Source organism: Hemiscyllium ocellatum, chromosome 45 (assembly GCF_020745735.1).
Source record: "Hemiscyllium ocellatum isolate sHemOce1 chromosome 45, sHemOce1.pat.X.cur, whole genome shotgun sequence".
Classification (NCBI taxonomy): domain Eukaryota; kingdom Metazoa; phylum Chordata; class Chondrichthyes; order Orectolobiformes; family Hemiscylliidae; genus Hemiscyllium; species Hemiscyllium ocellatum.
The window spans coordinates 27,828,749-27,854,650 of record NC_083445.1 but is presented as its reverse complement, the minus strand read 5'-3'; the positions used below and the strand labels follow the sequence as shown (position 1 = coordinate 27,854,650).

The following is a 25,902-nucleotide window of genomic DNA, read 5'->3' as shown; positions in this document are numbered from 1 at the left end:
AATCTTCACCCTGATAAACTGAATGGGTGACATCGCAACAGGCCCAGCCTCACACAGGTCCATCTTCACCTAATCTAATTCACTCCATGTGATTTTGAGAGACAGCTGAGAGCACTCAGTGCAGCAAAGGCTGCAGGAACTGACAATATAACAACTGCAGCACTGAAGACATGTGCTCTACAATTTTTCTTCAATTTAATTCAACTGTCCCAGAGACGCTCCAACATTGGGATCTCCTACCAGTGTTCTATAAGTGCTGAGGCTGAAGGAGAGAGGCAGTAATGTTACTCAGTGTGGTAGTGAGACAGAACAGAGGGGAGGGGATGGGACATGGTGGGTCTACTGTGGAGGGATTAAGGCCTGATATCACATCACAAGGCAGAGCATGGAAATTTCAAAGGCCCTGCTCTCCTGTCCAGCTGAGGGAGGTTTCTAATTCATTCCAAGCAACTCAGCAAACTCTAACCATAAAATCACCAAAGCACAGCTCTGAAGAAGATCAGTAGAAAAGAAATATTAACCCTGCTTTCTGTCCACACATGCTGCCAGACCTGTTGAGCTTTCACAGCAATTTCTGGGTTTTGTTTTTAATCAGGATATTGTGGGTTGGATATAACTGCTTCACTTGTCACAAATTTCACCATCCAAGGTCAGACTGGAATGACTAATTATACAGCACTATATTGGGCTTGAAGAACCGTTGGATTTAAATTCCTGACACAAACTAAGCCTGGGTTATAACACTGAATGTTTACTCCAGTGACTCTCACAAATAGAACCATCCTGCTTTATACCATCCACTGGTGGAGCTCCAACCATCCTGACTCAGAAGGATTCCAGCCCAGTCTCAGGGTGAGTTTTGAGAGAATGATCAGAGCCTCTGACCCGTTGGGGAACTCTGACATGGGGAGACATGATGATTGTTCGGACACACTCACCGTTATGCTGCAATTGGACAAGATCCACATTGGAGTCAGTTTCTGACATTGTCATGTGACTGGACAGCTGTGTGACTGAAAAGGAAACAGATGATAATTCATACATCAGCATAAAGTTAAATATGTCTCTTATATCCCACAGTGAGAAAAATATGTGGTCAACCTGTCTGTGTCTCTTGCATTTAAGGACCCCATGTGTACACAATGTTATTAGTCTGCTGCTAATGAGTCTGCTCTGGGGTTAATAGCTGTGCACACACAATGTAGATGTCTGTTTTGTAACTTATAATCTGCTTTAAGTTTTAAATAAACTAACCAACAGAGTTAATCTATTTACAAGGAACGATTGATTATTAGGCCATTCTCATCAACACCCCCGAAATATTGAAACAGTCCAAATACATAGAATGTGAATTCAAAATGCAGGTCTGAGGATTTCACAACAATCTTCACCCTGATAAACTGAGTGGGTGACATCCCAACAGGCCCAGCTTCTCCTCATCCGATTCACTCCGTGTGATTTTGAGAGACAGCTGAGAGCACTCAGTGCAGCAAAGGCTGCAGGAACTGACAATATAACAACTGTAGCACTGAAGACATGTGCTCTACAATTTGTTTTCTTCAGTTCAATCCAACTGTTCCAGGGAAGCTACAACATTGGGATCTCCTACCTGTGTTCTGTCAGTGCTGATGGTGCAGGACAGAGGCAGTAATGTTACTCAGAGGTAGTGAGACAGAACGGAAGGTAGGTCATGGGATATGTTGGGTCTACAGTGGAGGGATTAATGCCTGACATCACACCACAAGGCAGTGCATGGAAATTTCAGAGGCCCTGCCCTCCTGTCCAGCTGAGGGAGAATCCGGGAGGTTTATAATTCACTCCAAGCAACTCAGCAAACTCAAACCCGCACATAAAAACACTGAAACATTGTTCTCAAGAAGGATCACTGGAACTAAAATATTAACCCTGCTTTCTCTCTGCACATGCTGCCAGACCTGTTGTTTTCCCAGCTATTTCTTGTTTCGTTTTTAATTAGGACAATGTGGGTTGAATATAACTGCTTCACTTGTCACAAATGTCACTATCCAGGGTCAGACTGGAATGACTAATCTGTGATGTCTGTGCTGATTAACTGTTAGATATTAGTTCTTGATACAAACTAAACCCAGGTCCTAACCCTGAATGCTTACTCCAGTGACTGTCACACAAACAGGACCATCCTCCTTTACACCATTGACAGGTGGAACTCCAACACCCCTGAATCGGAAGGATTTCAGCCCAGTCCCAGTGTGAGTTTTGAGAGAATGATCAGAGCCTCTGACCCGTTGGGGAACTCTGACATGGGGAGACATGATGATTGTTCAGACCCACTCACCGTTATGCTGCAATTGGACAAGATCCACATTGGAATCAGTTTCTGACATTGTCATGTGACTGGACAGCTGTGTGTCTGAAAAGGAAACAGATGATAATTCACACATCAGCATAAAGTTAAATAAGTCTCCCATATCCCTCAGGTGAGAACATTACATCGCAAACCTGTCTGTATCTAACCTTTAAGGACTCCATGTTTTGTGTGTAGGAAATCATGTCTCACAAACTTGGAGTGTTTTGAAGAAATAAAAAAAGAGGATTGATGAGGGCAGATGAGGTCTATATGGACTTCTGTAAGGCATTCGACAAGGTTCCCCATGGGAGACTGATCAGCAAGGTTAGATCTCATGGAATATAGGGAGAACTAGCCATTTGGATACAGAACTGGCTCAAAGGTAGAAGAGAGGGGGTGGTGGTGGAGGGTTGTTTTTCAGACTGGAGGCCTGTGACCAGTGGAGTGCCACAAGAATCAGTGCTGGATCCTCTACTTTGTCATTTAAATAAATAATTTGATGCGAGCACAGGAGCTACAGTTAGTAAGTTTGCAGATGACACCAAAATTGGAGGCATACTAGACAGCAAAGAGTGTTACCTCAGATTACAACTGGATCTTGATCAGCTGGGTCAATGGGCTGAGAAGTGGCAGATGGAGTTTAATTTAGATAAATGTGAGGTGCTGTATTTTGAGAAAGCAAACCTTAGCAGGACTTATACACTTAATGGTAAGGTCCTAGGGAGTGTTGCTGAACAAAGACACCTTGGAGTGCAGGTTCATAGCTCCTTGAAAGTGGAGTTGTAGGTAGATAGGATAGTGGAGCAGGCGTTTGGTATGCTTTCCTTTATTGGTCAGAATATTGAGTACAGGAGTTGAGGTCACGTTGCGACTGTGCAGGACATTGGTTAGGCCACTGTTGGAATATTGCATGCAACTGTGGTCTCCTTCCTATCGCAAGCATGTTGTGAAACTTGAATGTGTTCAGAAACGATTTACAAGGATGTTGCCAGGATTGGAGGATTTGAGCTACAGGGAGAGGCTGAACAGGCTGGGACTGTTTTCCCTGGAACATTGGAGGCTGAGTGGTGACCTTATAGAAGTTTACAAAATTATGAGGGGCATGGATAGCATAAATAGACAGTCTTTTTTCTGGGGTTGGGGAGTCCAGAACTAGAGGGCATAGGTTTGAAGTGAGATGTGAAAGATATAAAAGAGACCTAAGGGGTAACTTTTTCACACAGAGGGTGGTACGTGTATGGAATGAGCTGCCAGAGGAAGTAGTGGAGGCTAGTACAATTGCAACATTTAAGAGGCATTTGGATGAGTATATGAATAGGAAGGGTTTGGAGGGATATGGGCTGGGTGCTGTCAGGTGTGACTAGATTGGGTTGGGATATCTGGTCGGCATGGACAGGTTGGGCCGAAGGTTTGTTTCCATGCTGTACATCTCTATGACCCACTCACCGTTCCGTTGCAATTGGTCAAGTCTGATGTTGAAGTCAGGTTCTAACATTTTCATGTCACTGGACAGCAGCGTGACTGAAAAGGAAACAGATGATAATTCACACATCAGCATAAAGTTTAATACTGTATGGCTCCCATACATGACAGGGAGAAAATTACATGGTAAACTTATCTGTGTAGCTTGCCTTTCAGGACCCCATGTGTGCACAATGTTGTGAGTCTGCTGCTAATGATTTCCTCTGACTTTGTAAGACACACACACACACTTGGTTGCTCTGTTGTGATGTCTCCTTTAAAACCTATAACTTGCTTTACAATTTTAAATAAACCAACCAACTGGTTGGTTTATTTAAATAGGTTATTTTTTGAGGAACAATGGATTATTAGCCCATTCCCATGAACATGACATGGTAAACATCGTGGAAAACAAAGTACTGATGTGATTTATTATCCTTAAAGTCAAAAACTGGTTAATCCATACCATAGAGAATTTCAAAACCACAGTTTGCTATTAAGCAGAAACGTTCCTTGATTCGCTTGACAAAGACAAGTGATCGGGTGTGTGAAGGATTGATGGGAAACGAAGTAAGGACAATGACATTCCACCACAATGTGCAGAAAACTCCCTCATTTAAATTAGGATAGAGAGGACCTCCGACACAATTAAAAATGGTGCAGCAGGGGTAAAGTTATGAGGAGAGATTCAACAAATTAGGACTATGCTCTTGAGAATGTTGTAGTCTAAGAGATGATCTAACTGAGGTTTTCAGGATATTATTAGGTAAAGTCAGGGCAGATTATCAAGATAAACTATTTTGATCAGTTGAATTTTCTAGAACTGCAGGTGCAATCTCAGAATTAGGGCCAGGCTATTCAGGAGCGATGCTAGAAAACACTTCTACACACAAAAAGTCAGAGTTGGAATTCTCTTCCTCAAATGGTGGCCAATACTAATTCAATTATGAAATTTAAATCTGTGATAAACAGGTTTGCACTAAGGCTATCAAGTGATACAAGCCCAAGGCAGGTAAATGGAGTTTGGCCACAGATCAGCCATCTTATTGAATGGTGGAGTAGGCTCGAGGGACTGAATGGCCTACTGCTGTTCCTGTATAAAATCCAGTGGTTATGGGATATATATACCAGCAACATAACTCAAAAGGCTTGAATTCCTTCCAGCTGATCAAAGGAGTTAGAACATAAATTTAAAAATTAGGATGTCAAAGGTGATAAACTCAAGATCAATAACAATGCCCCATGGTGGCAAATGTAGAAATGAAAGGACATCTCAGATGAACATGTGACTGAAAAGGTTGTGTAGGTTGGAGGGATTCAGATTTCTGGGGTGTTGTGACCAGTTCTGGGGAAGATGGGATAAGTATAAACAGGATCGGCTGTATCAGGGCAGGGCAGGGATTTATGCTGTTGGGAGCGGGGGTGGGTTGCAGGGATTTATGTTCTCAGGAGCGGGGGTGGGGTGCTGTCTGATAATGTTGTCATAATTTAAAACAAGAATAGCAGGGGGATGGGAACCCATGCAGGGAGACAGAGGAGGGAGGATGGAAACAAAAGGCAGGATAGTAAGAAGCAGAAGTGGAAACCAGAAATAAAGGGCAACAAACAAATGGAGATAAAGTATATACTAAAGCCAGATTGACTAGTCAGGCTAAAAAGACAAACTTAATGCCATTGTGTCTCAGTACAAAAGCATTCTGAAGAGTCTAGATGAATTAACAGTATAAATAGATATACCTGTACACAGTGTAATGGACCAGACCTTACCCCCTCAAAACATTTCAAGAAAGTAGCTCTGACCCTAATGTTTCTAGTTATTTTAAACAAATTTCAGGTGGATATTCCAGGAGGGATGCAGCTGGCCCAAGCACTCAGTTTTAAACAGAACAGAATTCCTTCACAGACTACTGAATGAAACATGAACAAAAGAACTGAATTTACAACAACTTAACGTATCTGAAAACCCTGTCAACTCGATCACAACTGAATGCTGCTGTTCCAAGTACCTGCAACATCCTCATTAATAGCCCCTTGGCAAAAAAAAGGAAAATCAAACCCAGGTTCTTCCAGAGAGGGGGGGGGGGGTGGGGGGTGGGGAGGAGGATCAGCCTGGAACTGCTTCCTTGGGTCCCCAGCAGCTTCTCAGGGTTCCCAGCTAAAACCTGACCAGCAGCTGTTGCAAACACAAGCAGCCAGACTGCTAAAACCAAACCAAACAAACCCTGAGCTGGAAGAACTGGCCACCCCCTTTCATTGAACAATGGTTTTAAAAAAAACTTTTAAACTTTCTCAAGTAGATACTTAAAGATATATTGGAACCTCTGCCTTTTTGACTCCTCTGAAGGAAAGACCAAGGATAACGTCACCTTATTCAAGCAGCAGCAGTGTCGCAGCAATTGTTATATAGTTGCAAACATGGCTACAGGGTGACCGAGGATTGGAACTGAATCTCTGGAGTTATTTAATATTTCGGGAGGACAAACAAGTACGAAACGGTGTTGGGGTAGCATTATCAATGAAATAGTGTCCACAGATATTGGCTGAGAATATCAAGTTGTGGAACTGCATAGATGGAGCTAAGGACCCCTGAGGGCAGGAAATGTTAATAGGAGCTCTCTATAGCATCACCCCACCCCGCACCCCCCCCCCCCCCCCCCAAACAGTAGCAGAGATAAAACGGAAGGTAGTAAACAGGAAACCAGAGACACATACAATTAGGGCACTAGTGTATGTGACTTTAATTTACATTTTGATTGGACAAGGGGGGGAAGTGAGGACTGCAAATGCTGGAGAGTCAGAGTCTAAATGTGTGGCCATGGGAAAGGTCAGGAATATCTGAAGAGCAAGAGAGTCGACGTTTCAGGCAAAAGCCCTTCATCAGGAATGTGCCAGCTAAGGTTAATACTGTAGAGGAGGACTTTCTGGAATGTTTAAGTGTTTTTTTTAAAATCAAGGAACTGACGAGACAGCAAGTTATGGTGGACTGGGTATTGTGCAAAGAGAAAGGATTTATAACAATTTTGTTGAGCAGGGTGTTTTGGGGAAGAGTATCAATAACATATAAAACGTTTCTTTAAGGTGGAGAGTGAGGAAGTTGGGTTCTGAATCCGAATCAAAGGAGCTAGGAGGGTCATAGACGATTGGGGAATGTTATTAAAAGGGTTGACAGTGGATCGGCAGAAATTAATATTTTTTAAAGTGTGTATGTGAATTACAAATTATTAATTCCTGACAAAAATTCAACAGAGAAGGTGGCTCAACCATGATAGAATAATAAGTTACGGGTAGTATTAGTATCAGTTGTGGGGAAAATGCTTGAGCCCAATATAAAAGTCATGATGGCAGAACAATTGAAAATGTCGGACCGTAGGGACCAATAACAGATAAAACCAGGGCAGAGGTTCTGCTGAGGGAGTATGAACAGCTAGGAGCTAAATTAAAAAGCACAAGCAAAAAGATAATAATCCCTGGATAACTAACTGAGCCATGAATTAATTGGCACAATGTCAATAAGATTAAGCAGGGAAGCGCGTGGCTCAGATTGGGGTGGGAGAAATGGGTTTGAATTCATGGGATATTGGGGAAGAAGGGGCCTGTTCCAAGGGGATGGTCTTCATCTGAACCATGCTGGGACCAGACTCCTAGTGAATCACATAATGAGGGCTTTAAACTAAATAGGGGAGGAAGAGAATTCAGTTAAGGGGTAAATCATTAATGGTATTAATGAAAATCAACAGGTTTCACATGTAAGGCATCCCTATTTCAAATAGAATTCACATGTAAGGCATCTACTGACATTTTTAGGATATAATCAATCGATAAGGGAGTGCTGGTGGATGTGTTGTTTTGAGATTTCATGAAGGCCTTCCCTACAGTGTAGAAACAGGCCCTTCAGCCCAACAAGTCCACCCTCCGAAGATTAACCCAATCGGACCCAATCATTCCCCTACCCTTTACTCAACATTTACCCCCGACTAATGCACCTAATCTACACATCCCTGGGCAATGGGCAATTTGGCATGGCCATTTCACCTGACCTGCACATCTTTGGACTGTAGGAGGAAACCCACGCAGACACGGAGAATGTGCAAACTCCACACACACACATTCACCCGAGGCTGGAATTAAACCCAAGTCCCTGGCGCTTTGAGGCAGCAGTGCTAACCATTGAGCTACACTTCTGATAACTTCCATGTAAAAGGCTGGTCGATAAAATTAACGCACATGGTTTTGGGGACATCATGCTAGGAATTGTAATAATGTAAGGGGCTGAGAGAGACAGATATTCATCGATTGCATTCAGCAGATGATCCTATAGCAGTATGTATCCAGTACAATGCAGAAGGAGGCATTGCCTGACCTGGATCTTGGGAATAGAAACATAGCAAAATAGACCCTTCGAGCCTGCCCCACCCTTTAATATGATCATGGCTGATCATCCAATCTCAGGTTCCCACTTCTCTCCATATCCCCAATCCCTTTAACCACAAGGGGTATGTCCAGCTCTCTCTCGAATATATCTAACAGACTGGCTCCAACAACCTCCTGTGGAAGATAATTGCACAGGTTCACAACTCCGAGGGAAGAAATTCTTCCCCATTGAGCCAGAGTGATACAGCATAGAAACAGGCCCTTTGGCCCAAACTGGTCCATGCTGACGACTCAGCTAGTTCCACATGTCTGCCTGGTGCTCAGATTTGGGATATCTCATCTGGGCTGCAGAGGAACCTGGAGTGGGAGGGTAAACATCCAGTGGTCGTGGTCTACACAGTTACCAATAACATGGATAAAACTAGGGCAGAGATTCTGCCAAGGGAGTATGAACAGCAAAAAGCTAAATTAAAAAGCAGAATCAAAAAGATAATGATCTCTGGATGACTAACTGAGCCACGAGTTAATTGGCAAGGGTCAATAAGATTAAGCAGGTAAATGTAAGGCTCAGAGATTGGTGTGGGAGAAATAGGTTTGAATTCATGGGATACTGGGGAAGAAGGGACCTGCTCTGAGGGGATGGTCTTCACCTGTAACGTGCTGGGACCAAAGTCCAAGCGAGTCGCATAACTTGGGCTTTAAACTAAATAGGGGCGGGGGAGAGTTCAGTTATAGGGGAAATTAGAAAAGTTAAGTTAAAGGAGGAGGTAAGAGTGCAGAACTCAGGAGGGGTTATTAAAACCTCCAGCACAGACACAAATAGGACAGAGTGTTTGGAAAGGGTTAGCTATCAAACTTCAAGCACGCTGAACAAATGAATGACAATGAGAAGAGAGATGGTTAATACAGGACTGATGGTGTTCTATCTGAATACACATTGTCTAAGGAATAAGGTAAATGAGCCTGTGGCACAGATTGAAATTGGCAGGTACGACGTGGTGGGCATCACGGAGACATGGCTGCAAGGGATCAGGATTGGGAGCTGAATATTCAAGGATTTCCATCCAATCAAAAAGATGGGCAGGTGGGCAGAGAGGGTGGGTTGCCTTATTAGTAAGAAATGAAATTAAATCAGTAGTACGAAATAAGGTAGGGTCAGATGGAGAACCTGTGTGCATGGAATTGAGGAACAGCAAGGGTAAAAAAAACACATTTGAGTTATGTACAGGCCTCCAAACAGTAATTAGGAGCTGAGCGCAAGATACACCAGGAGACAGAAAAGATGTGCAGGAAAGGCAAAGTCACAGTGATCCTGGGGGATTTCAATATGCAAGTGGACTTTGAAATTCAGGTTGGTAGTGGATTTCAAGACAAATTCATAGAATTTCTATGAGATGAATCAGCTTATGGTGGAACCCACTAGGGACAGGCAATATTGGATTTAGTGTTGTGCAATGAGGCAGACTTGACAAGGGAGAATTAGGGGAAGGCATCTTTAGGCGGCAGTGATCATAGTGTGATTGAAGTTACTCAGCAATTTGACAGGGAGAGGATAGAATCAGAGGTAAGGGTATTACAGCTGAATAAAGGCCATTAAAGAGACATGAGGATGGAGCTGGGGAGAATTGACTGGGAGAGGAGCCTAGCAGGAAGACATTGGATTCGTAGGAGTTTCTGGGAGTAATTCAGGAGACACAACAGAGATTCATCCCGAGGGAAAAGAAGCACGGTGCAGGGAGGATGAGGCAACCATGGCGGACTAGGAAAAGCAGGAATAGCACAAAAGCAAAAGGGAAAGCATATGATGTGGTGAAGGATACTGGGAAACCAGAGGATTGGGAAGCTGACAAAGACCAACAGAGGTCAACAAAAAAAAAATGAGGAAGGGGAAGATTCAATCTGAGGGTAAACAAAGGACAATTAAATCTGAGGAGAAACAAGTAGGTAATATAAAGGAAGAGTAATATGAGGGTCAGCTAGCCAGTAATATACAAGGAGATTAAATCTGAGGGTAAGATAGCCAACAATATGGAAGAAGGTTTGAGGGTAAACTAGCCAGTAATACAAAGGGAGATTAAATCTGCGGGAGATCTAGACATTAATATAAAGGAAGATTAAACCTGAGGGTAAGATAGCCAGTAAAAACAAGGAGTTAAATTTGAGGGTAAGCTAGCCAGAAATATCAAAGGTGATTACATCTGTGGGTAAAATAGCCAGGAGTACAAAGGGATATTAAATCTGAGGGTAAACTAGTCAATTATATAAAGGCAGATTAAATCTGAGGATAAACTAGCCAGTAATATAAAGGGAGATTGTATGTGAGTGTAAATTAGCCAGTCATAGAAAGGGAGATTAAACCTGAGGGTAAACGAGCCAATAGTATCAATGAAAATTATCTTGGAGGATAAAATAACCAGTAATTATCAAGAGAGATTAAATCTTAAGGTAAAATAGCATAAATGGAGGTAAGTATAAATGGAGATGAAATCTAAAGAGAGATTACGTATTGGGGTAAAGTAGCCAGTAATATATAAAGGGAGATTAAATCTGAGAGTTAACTAGCCAGCAGTATGAAGTGAAATTAAAGCTGATGATATGGGAGTCAGTAAAATGAAGGAAGATTACATCTGAGGGTAATCATGCTAGAAAAATAAAGGGAGATTAAATCGGAGGGTATGCTACCCTGTAATATAAAGGGAGATTAAATCCAGGGGAAGATAGCCAGTAATATAAAGGGAGATCTAATCTGAGGGTAAACTAGCCAGTAGTATAAATGAAGTTTAAATCTGAGGATAAGGTAACCAGTAAATATAAAGGATGATCATATCTGAGGGCAATACAGCCAGTATAATAAATGTGAGGATAAGATAGCCAGAAATATAAAGGGAGATTAAATGTGAGGGTAAACTGGTGAGTAATATACAGATAGGTTATTTCTGAGGGGATGCTAGCCACTAATATAAAGGGAGATTAAATCTATGGTTAAATTGGTGAGTAACATAAAGAGAGATTAAGTATTAAGGTAAACTAGCCACTAATACAAAGGACGATTAAATCTGAGGGAAAAGTAACCAGTAATATAAAGGGAGATTGAATCTGAGGGTAAGATCACAAGTCATTATAAATGGAGATTAAAGCTTATGGTAAACTAGCCAGAAATATGAAGGGAGATTAAATCTGAGGGTAAACTGGTGAGTAATATAAGGAGAGATTAAATATTAGGGTAAGATAGCCAGTAACATAAAGGGATATTATGTCTGAGGGCAAACTAGCCAGTAATATAAAGGGAGATTAAATCTTGGGGGTAAACTAGTCAGTAATGTAAAGGGAGATTATATCTGAGGGGAAGGTAGACTGTAATTTTAAAGGAGATTAAATCTGAGGGTAAACTACCCAGTAATATAAAGGGAGATTAAATTTGAGGGGAAGGTAGCCAGTAATATAAAAGGGGATTAAATCTAAGAGTAATATACTCAGTAATATAAAGGGAGATTAAATCTGAGAGTAAACTAGCCAGTAATATAATGGGAGATTAATTCTAAGGGTAAGATAGTCAGTAATATAAAGGGAGATTAAATCTGAGGGTAAACGAGCCAGTAATATAAAAAGGAGATTAAATCTAAGAGTAAGATAGTCAGTAATATAATAGGAGATTAAAGCTGAAGTTAAGATAGTCAGTGATATAAAGGGAGAATGTAAGAGCTTCTTTACTGTTTCTGAAGGACAAATGTGGACATTGATGCCAGGAAACTGGCCCTGCAGAGAGTGTAATGTGGAACACAGAAATGGCTCCGGACCTGATTAATTACTTTGTACCAGTCTTCACGGTGGAAGACTTCTTTAATATCCCAAAAGTTCTATAGAGTGAGGGTTCAGAGCTGAGTATGGTGGCCATCACAGAGAAGAAGGTGCTATAATTAATCACCTGGACCAGATGGACTACAGCCCAGAGTTCTCAGGGAGGTAACTGAATAGTTGGTGGAGGCATTAGTGGTGACCTTTCAGGAATCGCTAGAATCAAGGGAGGGTCCCTGAGGTCTGGAAAATCACTAACGTGACACTGCTGTTTAAAAACGGAGTACGTCAAAAGACGGAAACGTACAGAGCTATTAGCCTAACCTTGGTCATGGGTAAGATCCTGGAATCCATTGTGAAGGATGAGGTTTCTGAATACTTGGAAGTTTGTGCCAAAATAGGGTGAAGTCAGCATGGTTTCATCAAGGGGAGGTCATGCCTGACAAATCTACCGGAATTCTTTGAGGAAGTAATGAGCAGGTCAGACTAAGGAAAGCCAATGGATGTGGACTTCAAGAAGGCCTTTGACAAGGTGCCGCACAGGAGTCTCCTGAATAAGATAAGGCCCCATGATGTCAGAGGCAAGGTGCTAACATGGATAGAAGCTTGGCTGTCTGGCAGAAAGCAGAGAGTGGGGATAAAAGGGTCCTCCTCAGGTTGGCAGCCAGTGACAAGTGGTGTTCCATAAGACTCAGTGTTGAGACCACAACTTTTCAATTTATATATTAATGATCTCGGTGAAGGAACTGACGGTACTCTGACTAGGTTTGCAGACAGTACAAAGATAGGTAGAGGGACAGGTAGCATTAAGGAGGCAGAGAGGCTGCAGAAGAAGAATTTGGACAGATTAGGAGAATGGGAAAAGAAGTGGCAAATGGAGTACAATGTGGGAAAGTGTGGGGTCATGCACTTTGGTAAGAAGAATAGTGGCATGGACTATTTTCAAAATGGGGAGAAAATTCAGAAGTCTGAAGTGCAAAGAGACTTGAGTTCTCTTCAGGATTCTCTCAAGGTAAGCTTGCAGGTTGAGTTAATAGTTAGGAAGGTAAATGCAATAATGGCATTTGTTTTGAGTGAACTTGAATATAAAAGCAAGGATGTATTTCTGAGGATCTTTCAGGGTCTGCTTAAACCACATTTGGAGTATTATGCACAGTGTTGGTCCCCATATCTCAGGAAGGATATACTGACTCTGGAGGAGATTCACGAGGATGGTCCCAGGAATGAAAAGCTCAAAGTATGAGGAATATTTGAGGATTCTGGGTCTATACTCAATGGAGATTAGAAGAATGAGGGGAGATTAGAAGAATGAGGGGAGATCGAATTGAAACATACAGAATACTGAATGGCCTGGACAGAGTGGATGTTGGGATGATGTTTCCATTGGTATGTGAGATTAGGACCCAAGGTCATAGCCTGAGAGTGAAGGGAAGACCTTTTAGAACGGAGATAAGGAGAAACCTCTTCAGCCAGAGAGTGGGGAATCGATGGAATTCATTCCCACAGAAGGTTGTGGAGGCCGGGTCATTGAGTATATTTAAGATGGAGACAGATGATTCCTTGATACTCAAGGACCTAAGGGTTACAGGGAGAAAGCATGGGGTTGAGAAACTTACCAGCCATGATTGCATGGCAGAGCAGCCTCGAAATGGTCAATGTCCTACCAGCTTCAGGACCAAGGTCTCTCCTTCCTCTGGAGGGGTACAGGATCTCCCTTGTGCTCCCACAGATCCCCACATGGCAACAGGCACAAATGTCACTGTCTGGTCCCTCCAATGGGGTCCAGTTAAACGAGAGAAACAGCCCATCAACCACATGGTGCATCACCTCTCCCAACAGCAACATCCCTGAGGGACAGAGAGAGGGAACTTACATATCCTCCAGCTTCCGGAATGTACAAGCTTTGTTCCTGGAATCTCGCTGATCCACTGCCGCAACTTTCAGGTGACAGGTGATAAAAATCTGAGGGACACATTCAGAACAAGGCAGTATTTAGTGACTCCCTCCTACTATGGAGACACCAATCAGCAGATTCCTCTTACCAATGAACGCTCATCTCCATAGAAATGAAAGGCATCCAGGTCAAACCTGAGCTTGTCTGGCTCCCGCCCGTCTCCTGGCAACACAAAGGTTGAAAAGGAGTCCTCAGCTTTTCTGTCCCGGAGGCAACTGTAGATGGACAAAGGGCCATGAAGTGAATGGAGGGAAGCCATTGAGATGGGAGCAGCTGGAGAAAGCAGAGAGCTCCTTACCCATTGTAGTCAATGATGCTGTATCTCGGGGTGGAGTCTTTGTCTGGGTTCAGTGTAGCTACACAGCGATCAATGTACAGCTTCAGGGGCACGTGGTTAGCCATTGAAACAGACGCCTCAATGTGAATGAGGTCTCCCAGGGAGTAGACAGTGGAAGGGCGCTCTGTAAGCCAGTCACCTGAAGTACAGGAGGACAAGGGTTGGAGACAGTGGGTGTAACCCACTGTGAGTGACACCAGGAGATCCCTCCCCAGCCACCCATCACGTACTATTCATTAGACGCAGGGAGAATGACAGATGGCCTTCTCCAGACCTGGTGGAGCTGAATGGGATCCAGGTGGGATTGATGGGGTTGCTGCTCACATTGCTCTCCCTGGGGAGAGACAGGGCAGATATTTTCAGACAGGGTCAGACAACAGCAGCAGCAGCTGGGGATCATATTGACAATCGAGTAAAGATTCTCACCTCAAATAACAACACTCAATGGGAACAACAGCCCTATAGACAATCCAGTTAAGAATCACACAACACCAGGCCATAGCCCAACAGGTTTAATTGGAAGCACACTAGCTTTCGGAGTGACGCTCTTTCATCAGGTGATTGTATGGGTTGTGTGATTTTTAACTGTGTACACCCCAGTCCAACACCGGCATCTCCAAATCATGATAGATCCAGGATAGTTTGGGGTGTGGGTTAGGTGGGTGGTATAGATCAGGAAATCCCCAGTGACCTGAAAGACACCAGGTTAAGGAATGAGGAACTGAGCTGAAATGAGAAGCATCTACATGGGGTTCACAATGACATCATCCCATTGGAACAATTCTTCAGCGAGCATGACCGGCTTAGAGCCAGGAGACTTCTTCCTCCCAGAGCTGAGGGGAGTAGTATGAGAGGCAATAATCTCAAGGTCAGAGGTTAGTCATTTACCTCAGCATGGTGGTTCAATGCCTCACAGTGTGAGGGTTCCAGGTTCAATTTCACCCTCAGTCAACTGCCTGTGTGGAGTTTGCACATTTTCCCTGTGTATGTGTGGGTCCTTTCTGGGTGCTCAGCTTTTCTCCACATTCCAAAGATGTGCAAGTCAGGTGAATTGGCCATGCTAAATTTCTATTAATGCTCAGAAATGTGGAGGCTCTGTGGGTTACTGATAGGAAATGCTGTGTTATATGGAGAAGGTAGGTGAGTGGGTCACTCTCCCCAGGGTTGGTGTGTACTCAATGAACCAAAGGTCCTGCTTCCAACTATCGGGATTCTATGATTCTCAGTCAGTTGTCATTGGAATACCCGCTGCTGGAGCCTGGGAATGCTCAGTTCATCAAATGAATTGAGTTTTTTTCTGTAAACTCAACAGAACAGAATAGGGCCCCTAACAGATCAATAAGGCTGTCCATATGTGGAATTACTGGAGGTGAGTCAGATCCAAAAGCAATATTTAGCTTCTGTATTTACTGGGGAGAGACACGTGGAAGAGAGGCAACTTGGTGGTAAATAGAGATGTCTCAGAAACGGTCAACATTGCTGCAGAGATGTCAGGAGTCTTAAAATACAAAGCTAGATAAATCCATGCAACCTGATCAGGTGAATGTCAGGACATTATGGGAAGCTAGGGAAGAAATTGCAGGGCCTGTAGCACAGATACTTGTATCGTCGATAGCTGTGGGTCACGTGCTGGAAAACTGGAGGGTGACTAATGTTACAGCATGGAAAAGCCACAACACTACAGCTTGACGTCAGTAATGGGTTTGTTGTTGGAGGAAACTCTGAGAGACAGGATCCAGATGCATTTCCAAAGGCAGGGATTGAGGAGGGATAGTCAGCGTGGTTTTGTGCTTGGGAAGCCGTGTCTGTTAAAATTGTTTGACTGTTTTTTGGAAGAGGTGACCAAAGAGAGAGATGAAGGCTAAGTGATGAAAGTTGTTTGCATGGATTTTAGCAAAGCCTTTGACAAGGGTACACGTGGTAGACTAATTTGTAAAGTTAGGTCACATGGGTTTCAGGGTGAGCTTGCCAATTGAGTACAAGATTGGCCTCACGACAGGAGACAGTCATGGTAGAGGGTTGCTATTTGGATCAGAGGCCTGTGACCAGCGGTGTTCAGCAGGATTGGTGCTGGGTCCACTGCTGTTTGTCATTCATATCACTGGCTCAGCAGAGAATGTAGGAGGCACGATTAGTAAGGTTGCTGATGACACCAAATTGGTGGTACAGTGGACACTGAAGAAGGTTATCAAGGAGAAGCAAGGTGGGCCAAGGAATGGCAGATGGAGTTTAATGTCAAGATTAGAACGGTGCTGGAAAAGCACAGCAGGCCAGGCAGCATCCGAGGAGCAGAAAAATCGATGTTTCTGGCAAAAGCCCTTCATCAGGAATGAAAGATGGCGTTTAATGCAGATCAATGTAAGGTGTTGCATTTTGGGAAGATAAAGCAGAGCAGGTCTTACACAGTTAATGGTAGGGCCCTGAGGAGTGTAGGTGAACACAGGCAGACCAAAGGGTTCAGGTATACTGTTCGTTAACAGTGGTATCACAGGCAGACAGGGTGGTGAAGGTGGCATTTGCCACATTTGCCTTCATTGATCATAACATTCAGTACAGGAGCTTGGGTTCATGTTGCAGCAGGACAGGACATTGATAAGGCCACTTTTGGAATACTCTGTACCGTTCTGGTTACCCAATGGGAAGGATGTTATTAAATTGGAAAGGATGTAAGAACGATTTATAAGGATGAGACTAGGACTGGAGGATTTGAGGCATAGGGAGAGGCTGGGACTTGCTTGATCCTGCAGCATAGGAGGTTGTGTGTTGACCTTTGTAGAGGTCCTTTCCCCAGGATGGGTCAGGGGAGTCATAAGCTAGAGGCCTGAGGAGGGGCTGTGGGCTTCAAGAGGCAGTTGTGGGGTAGCTGTTTGAGACAGACTGTGGTGCAAATATGGAATAAACTGCCAGCAGAAGTGGTAGTGAGAGGTGTGACTGTATGACTTGGACTAAGATGCTAATCAGGAAACATTCAGGGGAGAGGGACATTGAGGCAGATGGTGTTGATTTTCATTAACAGGGGAAATGAGGCTGCAAGTATTTTTTGGCCTCGTCATATTAGGACATGCAACCTCCACATTTTAGGAGGAGAGATTGTTCACACAAGACCTGGGTTGATTAATCGGAATGCGACTCAAGAAAAGGACAGCGTCAGGGCCCAGGGAAAGGAAGCAGGAGTAAGTGAAAATATTGAAACAGAACAGCTTTCATCCAGGAGCCTGGCTATTTCACAGAGAGTCAGTTGGAGTCTTCCAGCACAAGGCACTTCAACTCCCCCCTCCTGCTTATTTAAAATAGAACAACCCGTCAGAATTAAGCTGGACAGAGTGACCCCTCCATTCAAATGGATCTGTCCACGGGAAGTGGAGCTGAAGCACTGAAGAACTATACAAGAAGTTCAGAGGAATCCGAATGTTCCAGACCAATGGGGATGACAACACAAGGGGAGAGACAGAAAGCAGTTGAAGCACGGTCCAAAAGACAATGTAAAGGTAGTGTGGAGTTTGAGAAAGCTGGGATCAGACCTTCCCCCACCCAATATTCATGACCACCCCAGCCAGGGTCACAGTGAGGAACAATCGCCAACCCAAGCTGACAATTACCTGCAATCTTCTGCCACATTGACATGTGACTCATCGATGGAGGAGAGTGACTGGTGGGTCTGAACCCAGGAGTGTGACAGTGAGAAATACAGACAGACTGTCATAGGATGTGGTTTGGAGACAGGGTTTAGGCAGAACAAAGTGCGTGTTCCACATATTTACATCATACTTAACCTCCTCTTGGGAACGTTTGGTTGGGATAGTCTATCAGGAATTTGTTGTTATGTATTTTTTAGAAAGATTAGATTCCCCTACAGTGTGGAAACAGGCCCTTCGGCCCAACAAACCCAATCCTCTAAAGAGTAATCCACCTAGACCCATTTCCCTCTGACTAATATGCCTAATACTACAGGCAACTTAGCATGGCCAAGTCACCTGACCATTGGACCTTGGGAGGAAACTGGAGCACCCAGAGGAAATTACCACAGACAGAGCGAGAACGTGCAAACTCCACACAGCTAGTTGGAATCGAGCCTGGTTCCGTGGTGCTGCAAGGCAGCAGTGCTAACCACTACCCCATACTGTATCTGTCCTGGGGGAGTGTGACAGAAACAGGTTTGAAGGATGGTGACGTTCAATTTAAGGCTGGTGGCAACTTTACTGTCCCCTTAAGTGTGGAGAGGACTTCCCTGTGTCTCTAACTCCATGCCGTCCTCCTCCTGGGAATGTTTGATGTGGAGACTGTGAAGGTAACTTTCCTCTGTATCTAATCTTATTCTCTCCCTGTTTGGGAATGTTTTATGGTGACAATATGTAGAGGCCACTTTGCTTTCATATTACCTTTAGCTCAAAGCAGCAGAGCAGGTTTAAATCTGTATTAAACAGTGTACTGTCACTATCTGGGAGTATGTTATGGGGAGACAGTATCAAGGGAATCTGTAACCATGGTTACAGTGACATTCCAAGTGTTGAGCTTGGAGGGAAGCTATGAGCAGTCCCAGTGTGGGAGGGTGCTGTTGGAGGTGCCTTGGTAAACTGCTGCAGTGTATCTTATAGACAGCACAGGTAATGGAAGGAGGAAACCGCACACTTTGATAAATATGTGTATGAACACACAGCTTCAGAACACTGGAAATCATGGGCCTCTAGGGGGAAAGAGAGACAAGTGGAGAGAGAGCAGTGTGTTATATGGTGGTACAGACTCAATGGTACAGACTCTTTTGTATTCTGACTGGATGACCTGTTTGAAGTCTATCCCATTGAGCATGATTGATGATCTCTATGTGAAGACAGGACTGAGGTGGTCACCCTTACTGATCACAGCCATTAATAGACATGGCCACAGCTAGCACACAGTCATCAAACTGTACATCACAGAAACAGTCCCTTTGGTCCAACTCCTCCCTGATGAGCAGATATCCCAACCTAATCTAGGCCCAGGTGCTAGCACCTGGCCCATATCCCACTTAAACCCTTCCTATTAAAATGTTGTTATTGTACCATCCTCTTTCTCCAGCAGCTCATTCCATACATGCATCACCTTCTACATGAGAGCATTGCCCATTTTTATATCTTTCCAGATCTGGAGGACATAGATTGAGTGAGAGGTGGTTCTCCCACACCAGGGAAAGACCTTGTCCATTTGTTATAGAACATAAAGCATCGTACAGTACAGCACAGAACAGGCCCTTCAGCCCACGATGTTGTGCCAATCACTGGTCCTCATGTGTGCACCCTCAAATTTCTGTCAGCATATGCATGTCCAGGAGTCTCTTAAATGTCCCCATTGACCCTGCCTCCACATTCCATGCTCTCAACTCTAAAGAACTCACCTCTGACATCCCCTCTATACTTTCCTCCAACTAGCCTAAAACTATAACCCCTCATGTTAGTCATTTCTGCCCTGGGAAATAGTCTCTGGCTATTGACTGTATCTATGCCCCTCGTTACCTTGTATACCTCAATTAGGTCCCCTCTTCCCCAATAAATACAGTCTGAGCTCAGTCAACTTCTCTTCATAAGATAAGCCCTCCATTTCAGGCAGCATCTTGGTAAACCTCCTCTGAACTCTCTCCAAAGCATCCTCATCTTTCCCACAATAGGGCGACCAGAACTGAATGCAGTATTCCAAGTGCGGTCTAACCAAAGTTTTGTAGAGCTGCAACAAGATCTCACGGCTCTTAAACTCAATCCCCCCGTTAATGAAAGCCAAAACACCATATGCTTTTTTAAAACAACCCTGTCCACTTGGGTGGCCATTTTAAGGGATCTATGTACCTACATCCCAAGATCCCTCTGTTCCTCCACACTGCCAAGAATCCTATCCTTAATCCTGTACTCAGCTTTCAAATCCGACCTTCCAAAATGCATCATCTCACATTTATCCAGGTTAAACTCCATCTGCCATCTCAGCCCATCTCTGCATCCTGTCAGTATCCCGCTGCAGCCTACAACAGCCCTCTGTACTGTCAATGACACCTCCAACCTGTGTCATCTGCAAACTTGTTGACCCATCCTTCAATGCCCTCATCCAAGTCATTAATAAAAATTACAAACAAGCGGCCCAAGGACAGAGCCCTGTGGAACACCACTCACCACAGACTTCCAGGCAGAATATTTTCCTTCTACTACCACTCACTCTTCTGTTGGCCAGCCAATTCTGTATCCAGACAGCTATGTTCCCCTGAATCCCATTCCTCCTGACCTTCTGAATAAGCCTACCATGGGGAACCTTATCAAATGCCTTGCTGAAGTCCATATATACCACATCCACAGCTCGACTCTCCAACTTTTCTAGTCACATCCTCAAAGAACTCGATAAGATTTGTGAGGCATGTCCTGCCCCTCACAAGGCTGTGTTGACTGCATTTAATCAAGCCATGCTCTTCCAGATGGTCATAAATCCTATCCCTCAATCCTTTCTAACACCTTGCAGACGACAGACGTGAGACTTACTAGTCTGTAATTGCCAGGGATTTCCCTATTTCCTTTCTTGGAGAGGAATTACATTTGCCGCTCTCCAGTCCTCAGGTACGACTCCAGTGGAGAGCGAGGATGAAAAGATCTCCGCAAGTGGTGAAGCAATTGCATTTCTTGTTTCCTAAAGCAGGTAAGGACAAATCTGGTCTAGGCCTGGCGACTTGTCAGTCTTAATGTTTGACAAAATTTTCAGCACATCAGCTTCCTCTATCTCTATCCATTCCAGCATGCACACCTGCTCTTCAAAGGTTTCATTCACTACAAAGTTCGTTACTTTCATAAAGACAGAAGCAAAAAACTCATCTAGTGCTTCCCCTACCTCAGACTCCACACAAATTCCCAATGCTATCCCTGATCAGCCCTACTCTTTTTGACCATTCTCTTATTCTTCAAGTGTTAAATGCCTTTGTGTTCTCCCTAATCTGTTCTGCCAAGCCTCTCATGTCCCCTCCTGACTGTTCTCAGACCACTTTTAAAGCTCCTTCCCTGCCTGCCTGCAATCCTGTTATCTATGCCCCTCATGATTTTATAAACCTCATCCTCCTACACTCCAGGGAAGACAGACCTGATCTATTCTGCCTTTCCCCATAGCTCAAGTTCTCCAAGCCTGGGAACATCCTTGAAAGGGTTCAGAAAAGATTTGCAAGTTTCACAACAGCCTCATGATAGGAAGGAGACCAGAGTTGCCCACAATATACCAACATTGGCCTAACCATGTCCTGTACAGCTGCTATATAACCTCCCAACCCCTCTACTCAGCAGCAAAAAGGAGCGATTACCAAACAGCTTGGTCACTCTTATCTACCTGTGACTACTTTCAAGGAACCATGACCCTGCACTGCAAGGTTTTGGTTCAGCCACACTCCCCAGGACATTACCAGTTCAGCGTACAAGTCCAGCTCTGATTTGCTTTTCCAAAATGCAGCACCTTGCATTTATCTAAATTAAATGCCCATCTGCCTCAGCCTATTGGATCATCACTTCAAGATCCAGTTGTAACCTTCACTGTCCTCTAGACCTTCAAATCTGGAGCCCTCTGCCAATTCACTTTGTTCACATCCAAATCATTTATCTCAATGGCAGAAAGTAGTCAACCCAGCACCAATCCATGTGGCACTCCATTGGTCACAGGCCTCCAGTCTGAAAAGCAACCCTCCACCACCTTCTGTCCTTTACCTTCAGGGCCAGTTCTGTGTCCAAATGGCTAGTTCTGTATTCCATGAGATGCAACTTTGCTAACCAGTCTCCCAGGAGGAACCTTGTCAAATGCTTTCTTGAAATCCATAATTGATCACATCTACCACTGCCTCCAATCCAGTTATTTCTTCAAAGATTAAAAAAATTAGATGGTGAGGGTGGGGTCAAGCCTGTTTTTCAATCCCACTGAATCCCTCACCCCCTCTTGAAGAAGCAGTTTCAAAGCAATGCCCTTCAGGAGCTGGCCAGCTCAGTCAGTAACGAGGCTGCTGGGCCACAGGGCTGACCATTCCTCTACACCCAGAATACATTCTGCCCCTTTACCCCCATCTGCTTCCTCTAAATGCTGTTCACAATGGAGGAACACTGACCCATCAGCTGGTACAGTGTAATGCAGTATCCAACAGTTTGACCTGCTGTCATGTGACTCTGGATCCCATGAGATCCATGTTGATAACTCCCTGTTTATCACTGTGCTGCTGCCCCTGTTGGTAGAGAGAACAGAAAGTGGTAGCAGTGTATACCATGCTGTGTTTTATAGAACACAAGCACAGTACAGGCCCTTCAGCCCTCAATGTTCTGCCAACCTGTGAAACCAATCTGGAGCCCATCTAACCTACACTGTTCCATTCTCATCCATGTGCCTATCCAATGACCATTTAAATGCCCTTAATGTCAGTGAGTCTACCACTGTTGGGGCATAGAATGCCCTGCCTTTGAAGAAAACTACCTTTTACATCTGTCCTGTTGTGATCACCTATCAGTTTAAAGCAAATGGCCCCTCATGCTCACTATCACCATTGGAGGAAAGACACACTTGCCCACCCTATCCTGGATTCTCTCAGGTCTCAATTCAATGCCTCTACCCTCTAGTGATCACAGCCTCAAGTCGCTCAGCCTTCCCTCTATTCCAGGCAACATCTTAGTTAATCTCCTCCAGCCTTTCCAAAGCTTCCACATCTCTTCATGGAATTATAGGAAGTGTTGTATAGTCCAAATGCAGCATATCCTACAGCTGTGACATAAGCTCATTGTTCTGAAACTCAATCCTGAGTAAATCCTAACACACCACATGCCTTTTTAACAAGGCTACCAACCTGGGTGGCAACTTGCAGGGGTCGATGCACATGGACACCAAGATCATTGCTCATCTGTACTACCAAGATTCTTACCATTAACCTAGTACTCTGCATTCCTGTTCCTCCTTCCAAACAGGATCACCTCATGTTTCCATATTGAACTCCATTTGCCATGCCTCAGCCCAGCTCTGCAACTTATGTCCCTCACTAACCCACAACAATCTTAGTCCATCTAGTTTTTTTTGGAAGGCTTTAGCTGTTGGATACAATGGAGTTGCTGGCTCACTCACTAGAGGGTAAAATGAGCTGAGTGCTCAGGGTCTGGAGTCACATTAGGCCAGTCAGTCAATCTCCTTCCCTTCAAGCAGGGAGAGAGAATTTTACAACCAATCCATTTCCATGACCCTTTTCCCATTAAAGGAGTTGGAAGTCCAGTTCCCACTTTAGGGAAATGAAAACCACCTCAGTTTTCTATCCCCCCTGACTGGTCATATCCTCAGGCACACAGATAGCCCATTGTGCAATCAGCATTGGGGTATGTCATTCCTCAAACATACCCTCCCCACCAGTCATTGCCCTGTGGATAGGACTAACCTCACCTGGATCCCAGGCTTACTGGGGCAGTCACAGCCTGAGAATCCACTACAACTGATTCTCATCCCATTACGGGACCATTCTCTGGGCTGCTTCAGCCTGCACTGACCCTACAGCACCACAAAACCCACCTTCAAACCTCTGGAGTATATCCCACAGCCAGGTCCTCACCCCACTGGCTCCCAAATCAGGTTCTGTATCTGACAGAGGCCAACGCTATAAGGAGAAAGCTGCAGGCATTTCTCTCAGACCCTGCAGTAAGTCATTCCCAATGGATGCCTCACTCTGGCTGACTCAACTGTGGAGACTGTAACAGTGGGAATCCCCTTGGACACTTCTGAAGAGACCCAGAACAGACCGGAAACAGCAGCCGTTTCACCCCCCGCTGCTGCCACATCTGAGCAGTTCCTCCAGCATGTTCTGCTAACAGTGATTTAATCAAATCCAGAAACCCCTTTCCAGTGAGGTCTACAACCCCCTGTACTCACTGGATAACGCAAACTGCAAACAACATCTTCAATAACCCAATCATCCTGGAAGCACAATGCATGGATTGGACAGGCAAAGCCCAGAGATTGTACCCAGGAATAGTTTAACAAGAGGATGCAGAAAAACCAGCTCCCGACAGAAGACACTGAATCACTGCTTTATTGACGATGTCATCTCAAGTTGATGGGTGTTCGCTTGTGTTTCCTGTACAGGACCAAGGCCAGCAATGAAGCAGAGATCAGACATACCACTGTCACAGTCAGGGTCACCATCACAACCAGCTCCACACCTACAGGACAAGGAGAAACCAATGGTTACTGAGAGAAACAGGGACAGAAAGGGAAACTAGCAGGCAGGCAGCTCCCTACCTGCAGACCTCTCCTGTATCCTTCCTTCAGCCTCAGGCAGGGGCTCAGTTGCCAGGTTGGTCAGCCCAGTATCCAGAATGATCAGGGGGCCAAGTGAGGCCTCCCCTTCCCACTTCAATCCAGCTTCACTCTCTGCAAGATCAAACATCCCAGTCAGGGAGAGGAGAGGGGGGACCCCAAAATCAAGATGGTCAATGTCCTACCAGCTTCAGGACCAAGGTCTCTCCTTCCTCTGGAGGGGATCTCCCTTGTGCTCCCACAGTTCCCCACATGGCAACAGGCACAAATGTCACTGTCAGATCCCTCCAATGGGGTCCAGCTAAACGAGTGAAACAGCCCATCAACCACATGGTGCATCACCTCACCCAACAGCAACATCCCTGAGGGACAGAGAGAGGGAACTTACATATTCTCCAGCTTCCAGAAAGTACAAGCTTTGTTCCTGGAATCTCCCTGATCCACTGCCGCAACTTTCAGGTGACAGGTGATGAAAATCTGAGGGACACATTCAGAACAAGTTAGTATTTAGTGACTCCCTCCCACCATGGAGAAGCCAATCAGCAGCTTCCTCTTACCAAGGAATGCTCATCTCCATAGAAACGAAAGGCATCCAGGTCAAACCTGAGCTTGTCTGGCTCCCGCCCGTCTCCCGGCAACACAAAGGTTGAAAAGGAGTCCTCAGCTTTGCTGTCCAGGAGGCAACTGTAGATGGACAAAGGGCCATGAAGTGAATGGAGGGAAGCCATTGAGGTGGGAGCAGCTGGAGAAAGCAGAGAGCTCCTTACCCATTGTAGTCAATGATGCTGTATCTCGGGGTGGAGTCTTTGTCTGGGTTCAGTGTAGCTACACAGCGATCAATGTACAGCTTCAGGGGTATGTGGTTAGACATTGAAACAGACGCCTCAATGTGAATGAGGTCTCCCAGGGAGTAGATAGTGGAAGGGCGCTCTGTAAGCCAGTCACCTGAAGTACAGGAGGACAAGGGTTGGAGACAGTGGGTGTAACCTGCAGTGAGTGACACCAGGAGATCCCTCCCCAGCCACCCATCACATACCATTCATCAGACGCAGGGAGAATGACAGATGGCCTTCTCCAGACCTGGTGGAGCTGAATGGGATCCAGGTGGGATTGATGGGGTTACTGCTCACATTGCCCTTCCTGGGAAGAGACAGGGCAGCCATTTTAGTCCAGGATCAGACAACAGCAGCAGCTGGGGATCATATAGACAATCAAGTAAAGATTCTCACCTCAAATAACGACACTCAATGGGAACAATAGCCCCATTGGTTCTCACAATGACAGATCCAGGATAGTTTGGGGTGTGGGTCAGGTGGGTGGTGTAGATCAGGAAATCCCCAGTGATCTGAAAGACACCAGGTTAAGGAATGAGGAACTGATTCTTAGTGAGAAGGA

The 25,902-nt window shown here is 44.7% G+C and overlaps 2 protein-coding genes across 2 annotated transcripts; both read right to left on the bottom strand.

Annotated features, from left to right (window-relative positions):
* Positions 1-13,660: 13,660 nt before the first annotated feature.
* On the bottom strand, positions 13,661-23,697 carry LOC132835892 (zona pellucida sperm-binding protein 3-like; the record flags this gene model as incomplete). The annotated part of the gene is made up of 6 exons (XM_060854987.1): positions 23,633-23,697; positions 14,475-14,578; positions 14,206-14,383; positions 13,996-14,122; positions 13,837-13,915; positions 13,661-13,746 (listed from the first exon to the last, which is right to left on the bottom strand). Coding segments are annotated over exons 1-6 (639 nt in total), but the record flags the coding sequence as incomplete, so codon positions are not given.
* A 565-nt stretch (positions 23,698-24,262) lies between these two features.
* LOC132835989 (zona pellucida sperm-binding protein 3-like) lies at positions 24,263-25,275 on the bottom strand. The gene is made up of 3 exons (XM_060855167.1): positions 25,065-25,275; positions 24,896-24,984; positions 24,263-24,410 (listed from the first exon to the last, which is right to left on the bottom strand). Exons 1-3 carry the CDS (start codon positions 25,233-25,235, stop codon positions 24,272-24,274), a joined length of 399 nt encoding a protein of 132 aa, XP_060711150.1. The 5' UTR covers positions 25,236-25,275; the 3' UTR covers positions 24,263-24,271.
* Positions 25,276-25,902: the final 627 nt, after the last annotated feature.

Coding starts and splice junctions, on each gene's coding strand:
- LOC132835989 (XM_060855167.1), bottom strand. CDS start 25,235: ATGGCTTCCCTCCATTCACTTCATGGCCCTTTGTCCATCTACAGTTGC. Junction 24,985..25,064: donor ATGGAGATGAGCATTCCTTG/GTAAGAGGAAGC, acceptor TGTGTCCCTCAG/ATTTTCATCACCTGTCACCT. Junction 24,411..24,895: donor TTCTGGAAGCTGGAGAATAT/GTAAGTTCCCTC, acceptor CTTGTCCTGTAG/GTGTGGAGCTGGTTGTGATG.